Below are 15,314 nucleotides of genomic sequence, written 5' to 3'. Positions count from 1 at the left end.
TGGCAGCATCTTCTCCTCTCACATTTCCAAATCTAGTTCTACGACGATGGATCTGGTGAGAACTATTCTTGACAACACGCACAGGCCTCGGTCTGTCTCATCTGTAACCAACTTTGACTAAGTATTTTTTTTTATTAATGTGGAATACTAATATACCATACATACAATTACATACTAAATCCTGAACGTATGCTCTTGAAAACTTGTTAATTTCGACACAATATGTTATTTAATAAAAGTGAACTGTGTAGACGTACCACGCGCATGAGTTAATATAAGACTATATGAACGGTAGACCTAAAGTAATTAGCACTAAGCCCAACATAGATAACTGGTTATTATGATCAATAATTGCAACTACGTTTCAACATTGGAAATTACAAATTTCTCATTTGCATAGTAAAATCTGAATTATATTTGAAGTTCTTAATATTTATAGATAGATATGTAGATAGATAAATATATAATTATTAGACACTAAGAGCATAATATGATTATAGTTAATTTGGACATTACCCCGATCATACAGACAATTGCCATAACATTAATACCTTTCCAGCAGACAATATGTTGAGAATAGTTATTACTGTTGAAATAAGGGCAGTGCTACGTTTTGTCCCTTCTGGGGCAGACTACATATATCCACAACTTATATATAACAGATTCTTCATTTTACACTTTCAAATATTCTATGCACACTCAAAAGGAACATCTATATACTATATTTTTAGGTTTCTGCTTTTCCTACAAATTTAAAGCAACAACTAAACACTAAACATTTACTGGCCTGCAGCTTTCCCGTGTTTAGTGACGATAAACCACTTTTTCATGAGGTTGATAGGTCCAGCAATTTCTTGGTTTTTGTACAACTGAATTCGAAGATGCTTCTTTGTTAATCAGATATATATACTATCTAGGATAAGTCTTTACAATTCCGTTGACGTTTACTAAATGTGGATACTGACCATTTTTTTCTTATAAGATAAACCTTAAAAAACTTAGCTATAGTTTCTCTCGTGTTATTTACCAAAATCTGTTCAGCTTTATTAAAGGGTATCCTTTTTGTGTAACCTTAAATTAAGTATTACACTTCTATATAGACGCATGAAACCACGACCGCGAAAAACCTCGTTAGTATTCTTCGAAGTCTCGAAATATTTTTTCTACAGTGCCTTTTTTTAGTTTGCACAGTTCGTTCTGCCACCCGTAAGATTATTAATGGACCATTACACAATATTATTTTTCAAGAGAAGCCCATTATCAGAGATTAACGCTCAATGGAAATCTTTAGTTTGAAACAGGACTTCTAACCCGTTAATTGTACTTAAGACATCAGTACTCTCTAGAATAACAAGTATCCCAATACACAGTTACAAAATCTAATATATATAACAATGTTGTTTACAGGTACTAGTTAGTTATAGAGGAAATTTAGTTATATTCTAATTTTCACACAACTTTTTCAAGATTATTATTTTGATACCCCACATCAGATATAAGTTACGTCTACCATTTTCGGATACCAAACTTTAGAAGTAACTATCTCAACACACACATACATGTAAGAGCTTGCGATATAACTTTCTCATGTGAGTATTGGCCAACTTTCCAGGAAGGGCTAGACAATCTTTTCATAAAATATTCTGTTTACTAATTCTGGTTTTAATCATTGATTTAAAAATTGTTTGGTTATCTTTAAAATCCAAATAATTTGAGAGTTGTTCCAAAGAGTCCTCTTTCATTCATTTAGTAAGTTATTCAACTCAAAATCATGGTTAAGTTTTAGTATTATCTATTTGATACTTAACAGGATAGTCTTGATTGATATATTCACTGGAAGATAAGTGTTAATTAGTTTCTTCATTGAATGAGAATCTGGATAAGAAGTCTGCCATAAGCACTTACCTTGATACACTATGTTCACTTCGTAATTAGATGTTAATAATCATTTCAGTAATCTAGGAGAGGCTGACGGTGGTGGTTTCTTGACCCCGAAGATTCTTCTAATAGATTGTGAATCTGTGTCACTTGAACTTTCTACTACATAGAATTCTACCAAGCAGATTACATGTATATCTTATTACACTTTCTCGCATCGACTATTATTTTGCTTTTCCCTGAGCAGCTTTTAATTAAAATGATTTAACTTGTCAAACGAAACGTTACGAAATCTTCCTCTCCCGGTACCAGGACATCTGTTGGGAACAATTAAGTTAGAATGTACATTCATAGCGTCATTTGAAATTAGTAGTAGTCATGTGGCAACGTGTTTGGCGCAATGCAGCAGTTGACACTTTGTTCGAAGGTGTGACAAATAAAATCTATAAATAAGTGATTTTATTGTGAAGAAGCATCTACGAAAATTGCACAAAGTAAACAATTAAATCCTCATGAAGTTCTTGAAGAGCTTCAAAGAATATCCGAAGACGAATCTGATGGCGGTGAAATGTCATCAAACTCAGAAGACAATTTGGAATGGGATACTTATTGTAGTGAGCGATCTTCTGAAGAAGTTAGTCTTGCAGATGAAAATGAAACTACCGAAGGTGAGTACATTTTATCTCAGTCTGTTTTATTCAACACGTGTTTAAATTCTCTACAAGTCAAGAAGAAAATCAAATAATTTCAGATAACTATTGAAGAAATGTGATAAAATATTCGTTGTATAGAACTGGGATCAACAGTAAATTTTTAGATTTCACTTTCCTGTAATACCAAAAGCATAATGTATTCTATCATCAAGTTTAGCTAAAATTTCAAATCTTTACTTTGAGCAGAACTGTGCAGTTCAATTTTATGTACAAGGGCGAATATGCTACAAAGAAAGCTGCTACCTATCATGTATGTACAGTACTAGGACAAGTAACAATTGCCCTTGAAAAAAAAATAAAAGAAAAATAAGCAGACTGTCTGCCACCAAATTGGTTCGTAGTATTGTTATCGTCAAAGTAAAGATTTGCCGCTGATATATTTTTATTATTTTTTCATTACTCGTAATCATCTCTTAGATATGACTGGTCCTTCCTATGCAATATATCGATTCCAGGTTCGACCCGTTATCTCAGTTTATTATATAAATGCTAAAACAATCTTACTCATTGCGAAAGTAATAACATTTCTTCCTATTTGGACCCTTGTGAAGTAACATTTTATGGACCAATCATATACTTTGCATGAATATTTTATAATTTCATAAAAAATATAATTTAATAAATAATAAATTTAAATTAAACGTAATAAATTTACATTATCTATTTGTAAAATACGAAAGCAGTGGCACTGAATTGTTCTCTCTGTCTTTTTTGCAGGCATTCCAGTACATAATGAGGTGAAATCAGAACAAGATGGAAACATGTATGGATGTGCAGGTGAAGGCATCAGTGTGACGGCGAAACAGTATACAGCTCCAGACGGTATTGTATGGGAGGAAATATCTGCTAATGTTAGAAGCGCTAATGTCTTCATAACATTCTACGAGAAATTTCAGGGCCAACACCGCATGGCAGAAGAAATGTAACTAGTGAATCTGTGTCAAGTGCATGGCGCTTATTCATAGACAAACGCATACTTACCCACATAAAAATGTACCGAAACAGAAGCGCATCGTGTGCTGAAGGACAATACTTGGTCACTAAGTTTTTCGGAACTCGAAGCATTCATAGCGATTCTGTGTGCTCGTGGCGTTAGTGGCAGTAAAAATATTGAGGTTCATGCAATGTGGTCGATGTCTTGGGGATTGCCATTTTGTCCCGAGACTATGAGCAGAAATCGATTTTGCGAAATAATGAGGTTCCTAAGATTTGATATTAAAGCTGACAGATTGATTCGTGTAAAGAAAGATAAACTTGCTCTTGTCCCTGAAGTTTGGTGTAGGTTCATTGAAAATTGTATTGCATGCTGTAACCAGGACAGAACATTACAATAGATAAACAGTTGTTTCCTAGTAACACTCGTTGTCCATTTACGCAGTTTATGTCAAATAAGTCAGATAAGTAGGGGCAAAAACTCTGGCTGGCTGTAGATGTAGATGCGAAATATATTTTGAACGGCTTCCTTTGCGTTGGTAAGGAGAAAGAACGCCCTGCAAATCAAAGTTCCTGAGTACGTTGTCATGCGTCTTATTTAGTCATTTTCTGGCGAAGGTCGAAATGTTACTACAGATAACTCTTTTACCTCACTAAAGCTCGCTGAAAATCTGAAAGCAAAGTCATCTACAATTGTTGGAACAGTGAATAAAAGTAGGAGAGAAATGCCGAAAGCAATTAAATCAGATAAAGCAGCTTTGTACTTGACAAAAATTCTCAAAAGCAAGGACGTAACAATGACCGTTTATCAAGGTAAGAAAAGTAAGAATGTTTTGGTATTGAGTTCTCTTCATGAAACCGTGGACATAATCGACAATAATAAGAAAGTTCCTGAAACCATTGCTTATTATAATGAAACGAAATACGGGGTTGACATTGTAGACAAAATAGCCAAGCAATATACAGTGAAAGCGTCATCACGAAGATGGCCAATTCATACTTTTTATAATGTACTTGATCTTGCAGTAATTAATGCAGTTGTAAAATACAGAGCAGTCACTGGAATGAAGATATCACGAAAGGAATTTATTCAAAGGCTAGCAGAAGAACTCCGGACAGAATACCTGCAGCTTCACTCTGAGGATTCAAATGAAGCCACAAGAACAGAAGACGACACAGATTCAAATTCAGAAATACCGCGTAAACGACATAATTGCCAAATCGTTGAAAACTGCAAGAGAAACAAGGCGTCTGTAAACTGTAGCACTAGCAAAAGGGCAGTTTGTGGAAAATGTGTTCGTAAAGAAACTAAATAAATAATGAAAATGTGCGTAATCAGGGTGATATTTTCGCAGTATTCAGTACCATATTCGTGAACAAAGATGAAGGAAAGTTGTAAGCAGAACTATAAACGTATATATATATATATTGCTAATAAAACTTTACTGGAAGTTGGTATTGCTTTTTACACAGTGAAGAAAAAGAAAAAACTCGAGTAGTGTTTCTTAGAAAGGGTAGGTATGTACCAAAAGAAGCTAGGGATCAAATTGATCCCTACGGGCGATCTAGGTGAAACGAATTTCCGGGCGTTCTAGTGCCCCTCTCTAATTCGAAGTAGTCAGTGCATACGTAACTCTTACCATTGGACAGGTACTGTTACCTCATTATAACGTATAGGTGATATGCGATATGGAGTAGCATTCATTACTACCACTGGTTTTGAGGTATCAAACGGATGTTAAATTTGCGCTGCGATCTCTGTAATTTCTTTTAGATATTTTCCTGTCCATTACTATCTCATATATATATATATATATATATATTTAATAAGGAACGCATACGCATCAATAGATGTGGTATTTGCTTATGATAAAATTTTACCATACAAGATAAAATTACAGTTTTAATGTATTCTTGGGTGTAGGTGCGTGAATTATGGGTTCATTTTACTTAGTGACAGGAAATCTTCTAATCTCTTCAATCCTGTATCTACGACATTAAAGAACTGTTCTAAAGAACACACTCTTCCGCATGTTGACCTGAATGTTAAGTTCTTTAAACTTGCGTAATATTTTCTTTGCGTGTTCATACCACTGTTCCAATATTAAATCTTATATCAGGACGTCTTTTAAACAGTCTCAGAAATCTGTCAATGCGTGATTCATAGATTCCTCTAATAGTTGTGCAAACCAATTTAGTCAATTAGTAGTTTAATATTTTCGTATAAACTCCTGGAGTGTATTGTACTTCTGCTTTCAATTGCAAATAAGCCTAACAGAAGTCCAATGGAACATAGAATTTAACTTCTCTGAGTTGTTGTAGCATGTGATCAATAGAAATAAAGGAAAAGCCTTCCTTTATAACCAGCTTTACAGCACTATAAACTTATAGTCAAAGTACAGTCGTAATTAACCATCTATTTTCTTTTCTGGTACTCAGGTCGTTGCTAATCTTAATAAGTTATTGGTTTTAAAATACCCATCTTGATTAGGAGATTTAATTTTTTCTTGTTTAGCTTTAAGGGTTTTGTAAGAATAGATCCTTGCACTATAGATATCGATACCGGTTCTTAATACGTATGCTCCTCAATGGATTGTAGAGAGATAATGCGAAATTATTTTCTTATGTCTTGTCCGAACTCAACTACTAACGTATCTTGTACCATTTCCAAACTACTTTTAAATGATTCCGGAAGCAAATTACTAAACATTATGCTCCAGTTAGAAACTAAACTGTCCAACTTATCTTTTTCCAAAATAGAGGGGCTATATCTACCGTTTAATACTATTAAAGATAAATTCTGCTTTGGAAACTTGACTTCTATATCATTATATATTTTTGTACTTTCACTGAGAAAAATAAGCAGTAACCTAGTGGAGGTTAATGGACAATTTGGCTGCTAGAACCAGTTAATAATTTGCAACAACCCTTCTGAGACAAAAAATGTTAATTTTACGAGGTCACTGGTAATCAATCGAAAAAGGTTACTGAAAAATGTGTAGAAACAATCCAGTGTTTGGTTGTTATTAACCTATAAAGTAGGTTAGAAGTAGGTAACCAATTCAAGAAGGATAATTTAACTTAAAACACTCTGTTGTTATCAATTGATTTTCACACAAGGTAAATTTAACCCTCCAGAACTTGTTTACTGGTAACACTGCTTTGCTAGAAGCACAAACAGCAACGTCGTTATTTGCAATTTTAAGAACGAAAAGTTTTCACAATTCTGAATACATCCGCAGGAATAGGAAAACAGTTATTAAAATATGTATTCTACATGAATTAATCTAGAAATGTGAAGGAAAGTTTATTTACGAAGGGTTATGCATTTTCTGACATTTAAATGAAAACAATATTTGAGAAACATCATTTTAGTACAAATAATCACACTAGATGGTAGCACTACTAACCATGCAACTGTCATCAAATAAATACATATAGTTGTAACAATAATTTCGTGATGATTACAGGAAATATAACACGTTGTACACTGTTTTACGGTATAAATACCGAAAAACTTTTACAGCTCTACTTATAGGAAAGAGTAACAACCACACAAATTCTCACTGTTAGTTATCACATGCTTCGGATACGGGTTGTTTACAAGGATACCACGTAACCCTCACCAGCTGTGACGTACCATACGTCAAACCAGCTGATTTTTGAAATCCTTTCCACAATCCTGGGACTTGCTCGTCAGATATTCGCTGAGCAACAGCTATCAGACTTATCTCAGCCAAGGGTAGCTCGTTGCGACACGTATAGACTGGGGCATTTCCTCACCTAAGCCACTATCCGAATGGGTGGCTTCTACCTGCTTACCATACCCCATTAGTTGTTTTGTGTGCTCATTATCATGGCTACTGGGCCTCACGCTTCTAATCTTTCCTTGGGCCCCTCCGCTCCGTCTGCATCTGCCGACAAGCGAAGGGAGAGCTCTAAACGCACAACACGTAATGAAGTTCATCCGAATCATCCTCAGTCACCTAAACCAAAACGCCATCACACACTCAGCGAATCATCTACTGCATCTGATTCATCTCATCACATGGACGCTCAAACTTCTTTCACTTCTGTTAAACCAGCCATTTCTACATTTCTTCTTACCAACTATGATCCTCAGTATCTTGATCTCAAGAAGTTGTATCATCGAATTGTCAAATACATACCTCGCACGAACATCGCACAAATCATTTACACCCAGAAAGGCATAATTATTAAAACGCCAGACGACCAATTTGCATCTACCCTCCGCAATACTTATTCCTTTGAAATATTTGGTAAAAACGCTTCTATCTCTAAACTCAACACTCCATCAGCCAAGCAACCACCGCCACCACGCAAACAACCTGCTTTGTCAGTTGTCATCCGAGGTGTTGATCCGTCCTTTACAGATGAAGAAATCAGTCAGGAACTTCAGCTTGATGGACATTCTATCATTAAATGTATCCGTATCAAAAACGCACAAGGAAACACCTACATGGTCCGTGTCTTAACCAATTCTCACGACACCATAGACTCTCTTCTCTCGAATGGCGCCTTCATTTACCGCAAACGTCATCGTGTCGAGCCTTCTCGTTCTCCTGCTCCACTTCCTATGCGGTGTGAAAAGTGGCAAGTATATAACGATCATCCGACCGGCGCATGTCCAAACCAACTCAAATGTGGATTCTGCACTGGCCCTCATAGCACCCGCAATTGTTCTAACCTGAAAGAAACTCCTAAATGTTCCACCTGTAATGAAACTGGACATCCTACTTACAGTTACAAATGCAAGGCTAAACCTACTGCGGATCCATTCAAGCCCGAATTAACGATACCATTAAAACCGCATATCACTCAATCAGCTTCTGTTCCTCAAGATATCTGTCAACCAATTACAATCACCCAATTCTTGTCTTTTCTTACTGTTACTCTCCAAAACATTCATCCGCTACTTCGCAACCATATTCTTTGCCAAGTCCAACAAACTGCCAAAGCCATACTTAACATCAACTTCACTGCTACTTACTCTGGCCAAACTGTTTACTTTCATTCAGATCCGTTGCAAACAGAAGTTTAAGTCACTCTCCGACAACATCTGGTTTCTTCACATCATTATGGACATTACTTTTCTGTTTTTGAACATTCGTTCTTTACCTCAACATAAAATCTTATTTGAACAGCTCCTCTTTGAAAAACATGTTGCGTGTTTCGTTTTGAACGAGACACATCTTAAGGCCCACACCCACGTACAGCTGCCAAATTATACTATGCTTCGACATGATAACTTGATACCAACGAGGAGGGCAAGTGGTGGGGTCGCCATAGGATTTTCACCATCTCTTCCTTTTCGCCGCACTACTCTTCCCATAACTCCACTCCCCGAGCATCTAGTTACTACTTTATACTTCAAACAGCTCAACATCACTGTTGCGACCATCTACATCCGTCCTGGACATCCTCTTCCTTATCCGTTCATTCAGTACATTTCAGATAACTATCGTACTTACATCATTCTAGCGGATCTGAATTTTCACAGTCGCACTCCTCGCCAGCAACAGGATTTCCGCAATTACCTTCTAACGCATACTTCAGGACACTTTCTTCCGATACCTAAGCCTACAAGACCTTGTAGTAATACAACACCAGATGTTGTTATCACTTCTCTCAACCTACAGACTCGGTGCACCTTAGATGTCCTGGATCCTCTTGGCAGTGACCATGTGCCAATTCTTCTGACCATTACAAATCCACGTTCTGCTTCTCGCACTACTCCTCCACCCCCACGCTCTTATCTTCTGTTCGACAAAGCAAACTGGAACGGTTACCGCACCTTACTTCAAAACCAATTAGCAAATGTCCCGGATCCCGAAACAGAAGATGACCTTTATATCGCATTAGATACTATTACAGCTTCCATCCACACTGCCTCAGCCCAACATATTCCACATCGGACCGCACATGTTTATAAACCAGCTCTTCCTCCTCAGTATCTTACACTTATCAAACGTTCCCGGGCACATTATCGAGACTTCACTCACACTGGTAACCTTGAGTCCCTTCGTCTCCACCGTCAGTATCAACGCACTGTTCACAACTACCTCGTTGCTTATAAACGTCGTCGTTGGATCACTAGCTGCAATGATCTTTCCACCATCACCCATCCTACCAGGTACTGGAAGCGATTCCACCAACTCACTGGCCGATCATCTCGTACACCGTACCCTCTCTTAGCTGGAGACGAAGCTCTCGCTGACGATACTGCTAAAGCAAATGCTTTTGCCGATTATCTTCAAGGCATTTTCACTCCTCTTGCACCTGTCCCATCAATACGCCGTCATCCAGCAGAAAATCTCAATCTTTCTTCACCCGATCTCCAACCCAATTACAACCACCATTTACCTGCAAATAATTATCTTACTGCCCCTATTACGGTCGAAGATATCCGTAGTACAGTCGCCAGAAAACGTCAGTCGGCTCCAGGCGCTGATCGTATCTCTTACCGACATATCAAAGAGGCTCCCTATGTTCTTCTCCATTTACTTTCAGTTATTTACACATTTATTTTGCGTACGGCCTACATTCCGACTCACTGGAAATCATCGATCACTCTAATGTTTCCCAAACCAAACAAACCTCCACATGATGTCTCTTCTTACCGGCCTATTCAGCTCACTCTTGTATTCAGCAAAATTCTGGAACGCATCCTTGTCACACGTCTACATCGTCATCTTTCCGATCATAATCTTCTTCCTCTTCCACAAGCTGGCTTTCGACCTTCTTATAGTATCAATGATCAGCTTCTGCGCCTTACCACCCATATCACAATGCAGTTCAACACATCCAAACCTTCCTGCCTTGTCTTATTCGATTTGGAAAAAGCTTTTGATAAGGTGTGGCATCTTGGTCTTGTGTACAAACTCTTCTCTTACCGCCTTCCTCTGTGTTACATCCGTTTCATCTTCCACTTTCTTTCTTGCCGCCTTAGTTATATATCTATCAACAATCACCTCTCGCACCCTATATTTCTCCATTCTGGTGTTCCTCAAGGTTCCTCACTATCTCCGTTATTATATCTGTTATATGTGGCCGACTTTCCTATTTTGCCTAGAAATATCAGTTTATATCAATTTGCGGATGACACAGCCTTTCTCGCCATAGCCAATACTATCCAAGAGATAAATCGAACTCTGCAGATTGCTATTGACACATTTCTCTCATGGTGCAATCACTGGCGACTTACCCTAAATGCTGCTAAAACACAAACCATTATCTTTCTTCCTCCAAACAAACGCTCTCGCGTGTACCGCAACCCTGCTAACTTTCATGTTCATGTCGACAACGTTCCTCTTCAGCCTCAAAACACCGTCACTTATCTTGGTATAGTTTTTGACAGACATCTTAAATGGACTGCTCATCTCAGGTCCATCTGCGCCAAAGCCTATAATCGCCTCAACCTTTTACGCCGTATCACTGGTACTACCTGGGGATTGAACACACATACCTTATTAACCACCTACAAAGTTTTTCTCCGCCCAGTTCTCACCTTCGGTTTTACAGCCTGGATAGCCGCAGCTCCCTCATTTTATACCAGACTTCAAATTCTTGAACGGCACGCCCTCCGATTAGCTTTCCGTATCCGCCTTCCCAGCCCAACTCATGAACTCTATGATCGCACCCCATTTCCCCACATACTCTATCACCTTGAAACCCTACGCCTCCGCTACATTTCAACTCGCTTTCAAACTCATCATCCCCTCCTACTAGACACGATGCATCACTTTGCTTTACACCCGACCGATGTCCTTCTCCGTCATACCCCTCTTTCGCTCCTATTTACCTTGTATCACTTCTCCTTACCACCTGACAGTCCTGACCATCTTTTCATCACAGACTACATCACTGACACGGCATCACCTTGCATTATTCCATCTTATGCACAGTAGTCCTCTTGTTTAACTGGGCTTCCCCTGTCTCCATCAGATCCGGAGTTGCCCCCGGATCAGAAGATAACACACATCTGTCTTGCTAACAAAACCCGTTGCTGTGACGTCTTGTGCACCTCATTACCATTCATTCCCATCCACCTTCAACTATGATTATGGTTAACGGCCATAATGTCCAACCCTTCTCATACTATATGATATACTAGTCTGATCTGAAAATGCTCCAATATATTTATGATGATGTAAAATAAAATGTTGAAATAAAGTTTAATAAATCTACGAGTACCCATCCACAATTTTCCAATCCCCATCATTCCTTTACTCCACTTCCCGATATAAAGGGCGGTACCCTTTGGGCGGGAGCTAGTCGTCTACGACTAGCAAAAAAAAAAAAAAAAAAAACACGTAACTACAACTGAACCGCAAACTTAGGTAGGTGGTTTCTATTTTGGTATTACATTTCTTGATGTTATCGCATCATGAGATATGAGATTGACAAAACACAAATTATTGTTACTAGTGAAATATATGTTATATTAATCAAAATATGCGGCTAGAAAGTTGATGCATTCTGTTTCGTTAAGCGAGCAGTCGTTTGTTCTAACATGCTAACTAGGTTACCGGTTACAGATTATGATTGATAGTGGTAACTACATGATCGGTTAGCGTATCCCTGTGAGTTATTTAACTCTAACCTAGCAATATTAACCTTTAACGCATGGTTGCGATCGCCTTCTCTCGTTAACCTTTTTCGCTTGGTTGCTGGAACACACGACTTCGTTGTCCATATATTGACAAACTAACTTGGTTACTATCCACCTTTTTCTGGTTTACTAGTAACCTTTCTTTTTTATGCTCCAGTTAGAAACTAAACTGTCCAACTTATCTTTTTCCAAAATAGAGGGGCTATATCTACCGTTTAATACTATTAAAGATAAATTCTGCTTTGGAAACTTGACTTCTATATCATTATATATTTTTGTACTTTGATATACAAATTCTCCGCATTACTTCTGCTCGTGAAAATTGTTTCATTCACACCTTCAGTAGTTTTAAAACATATGCTAAAATTTAGTGATCAATAAGCGCTGACGACCTCTAATGTTAAAAAACATGTGGTATCACATAAGCTACAAAAAAATCTGGGTAAGACAAGGTTCGCGCTATCCCCATCAGCTCAACCGACTGATATGAAAAACATACACAAAATAGTGTTTAATTAGTGCTGACAACACCGAGACTATAATTGGTACTCTTATCAGAAAGCCAGAAGATATACGAACATGTTAAATGAGAGCATCATGAAAGTTAAAAATTGTGTGAAAAACAGCAACAATCCTCTTTCTTTGCGGTATCATCAGCACTTATTTTTGGCATAGTTTACAAAATTAGAGCTGCATTATTAACACTACCGGGGACTACCTTCATATGAACTGGGCCCCACCACCACCGGCACTAATTTTAAAACGTATGTAAAAATTAACACCAAATTAGGGCTGACAATAACGCATAGAAAGAAAATTGATGCAATTTTTGTCTGCACAAAAATGCGTGATCAACTCTTTTCTTTGGTAATGCAGTCATTTAAGATTTTCAAAGCTGGGGCAAACGGACACCATAAGCATATTTTCAGTTATATCATATATATTTGAAACAATTAAAATGGAAAACACAAAGCAAAGTAAACTTACATCATAGAGGTATACATTGACACTGAAACATATAATTTAGGACATGTCAATTTCAAAGCATTACCAAAAATACCTAGTGGTTCAAAGTGTCCGTATGCCCCTCATATAAGGGGCAGAAGGACAGTTGTGCTGGGGCAAACGGACATCATCATATCTAATCATCAGAATCTATTTTACACTGATTACATGCAAAAACAGGATCATCACCGTCAGTAACACAGTTTACATGAAACCAAAACGAACATGTGGTACATTGGACCCAGTTTTCACCTTCGGTATATGCTTTTCTGCACGCACAACAAATGTTGCGTAAGTCCACCTCCACTTTAGATTTCTTCTTCATCGATGACTTGGAAGAGACAGTTTTTCGTTTCTTTTCTCTAAGGTCACGTATATTATTCTGATCAGTCAAGATTCTTGATGATCCTGTGCGACGTACCCTACCTGTTGCAGATGTGCCTGAAGTACTAGGAAGAGGACTCAGTGATGCGAAAGTAACTCCTTCTAATCTTGATTGATCCGCAAAGGATTGGTCGGTACAGACGGATGAAGATGCCGAAGATGGAGTTGAGTGAAGATGCATCGTTGTATGATCATGGCTTGAAGACGATGGTGTTGGATCCAACGCTGCATTAGCCTGTGTAGCTGTGGGTGATGTAGACACTGGTGTAGCCTGTGTAACGGTTAGTGGTGCAGGATGTATGGTTGTATTTGCTTCTGCAGCGGAGACTGGTGTAGAATAAACTGTTGACGGGGCGAATACATGATCCGAAAGTTTGTTGGGGTTGAAAGGAAATATTCCACAACTCGTGAATCCATGTGAAGCATTTCCAACTGTTGCCGTACGATTCCATGCTTCCGTTAAAATTGCTCCAAACGAAGTTTTGCTTATTCCCTTCCCAGGAAATCGTCGCACATGATTACGGCATGCGTCATTATAATATGATTTCAAAGGTGCAAAAAAAGACACATCCAATGGTTGAAGTACATGTGAACTATGGGGAGGAAGACAAAGCATAAGAATTTTGTTTGCAACAACCTTTTCTAGGCTTGTTACATCTGTCGAGTGCGATCTATGTCCATCTAGTATAAGAATAACATCCCCAGGTGGTTTATGGTGAATAAAATGATCTATGAATTGCGAAAATTATTCCCACTTCATATATCCACTCTCCGATAGCACTACTTTGCTACCAGGAGGCACGTGCATCAAGATGTCCTCTTTCATTCTTTGGCCTTTAAAGATTACAAATGGTGAAACATACTGACCAGCTGTTGACACACACGCCATTACACTAACAGTTTCCCCCTTCTCCCCTATTGTTTGACATATGACGTCGCGTTTCCCACATTTAGAAATTTGTTTTTTTGGTTTGTATATTAGCTGAAGACCAGTCTCATCACAATTAAATATTTTGCCTGGTTCATTCACTAAGTTATATCGCTCCATCAAATTAGAGAGGTTGTCATAAAAGTGTTGCACATTCTCTCTAGTTACATGTCTTGCTCTTGCAAATGATAGGCCCTCTGCCACCCGAAGACTAAGTTGCTTGTGCCGCGACAGGAAACCCCTAACCCAGTCTCTTCCAGCCATTTGAGTGTCACTATTAAATGGGTGATTATAATTATTCACTATAGCAAATCTGTACACGAGCCTTCTCAATTCTTCAATAGTTAACCCATAACCAATGTTGTCTAATTCAAGGAGATGCTTTTCTAACTGGCTCTCTATGTCATTCGAAAACGTTGTATGTTGCCCAAATTTAGGAATAGCGTCCTTCGCAAACACTCGTCTTCTTAGTGAATTACGAGGCACGTTGAACGTTTTGGCAGCAGTTGAAAGAGGCATCTTATCTTTCCTCACAGCTTGTACGGCAGCTAACATTGCATTTTCATCCCACTTGCATCTCTCTGTATTTCGTTCTCGTTGACGAACCATTTCTGTAACGAAATCAAAATGTTCCTAAATATATTGCTTCGTTATTTTTAATGATATACTTACAAGCTACAGGTATTTTCCTGACAAACGCCTAGTTTTCTCCTTGGAAAATAACGGAAAATACAGCTGTCCGTCTGCCCCTCAAAGCTTATGTCCGTTTGCCCCACATCAATGACCTAATCATGTACTTATGATTTTCCTCAACAGGTGGCAGATACTTGCGGGAGTTGTT

General features: G+C 38.0%; 1 protein-coding gene across 1 annotated transcript; it reads right to left on the bottom strand.

Annotated features, from left to right (window-relative positions):
* Window positions 1-14,290: 14,290 nt before the first annotated feature.
* LOC145661500 (uncharacterized) lies at window positions 14,291-15,082 on the bottom strand. Its single transcript, XM_081726817.1, has one exon. It carries the CDS (start codon window positions 15,080-15,082, stop codon window positions 14,291-14,293), a length of 792 nt encoding a protein of 263 aa, XP_081582943.1.
* Window positions 15,083-15,314: the final 232 nt, after the last annotated feature.

Source organism: Thermobia domestica, chromosome 10 (assembly GCF_964235325.1).
Source record: "Thermobia domestica chromosome 10, izTheDome1.hap1.1, whole genome shotgun sequence".
Taxonomy (NCBI): domain Eukaryota; kingdom Metazoa; phylum Arthropoda; class Insecta; order Zygentoma; family Lepismatidae; genus Thermobia; species Thermobia domestica.
This window is presented reverse-complemented; position numbering and strand designations above follow the sequence as displayed.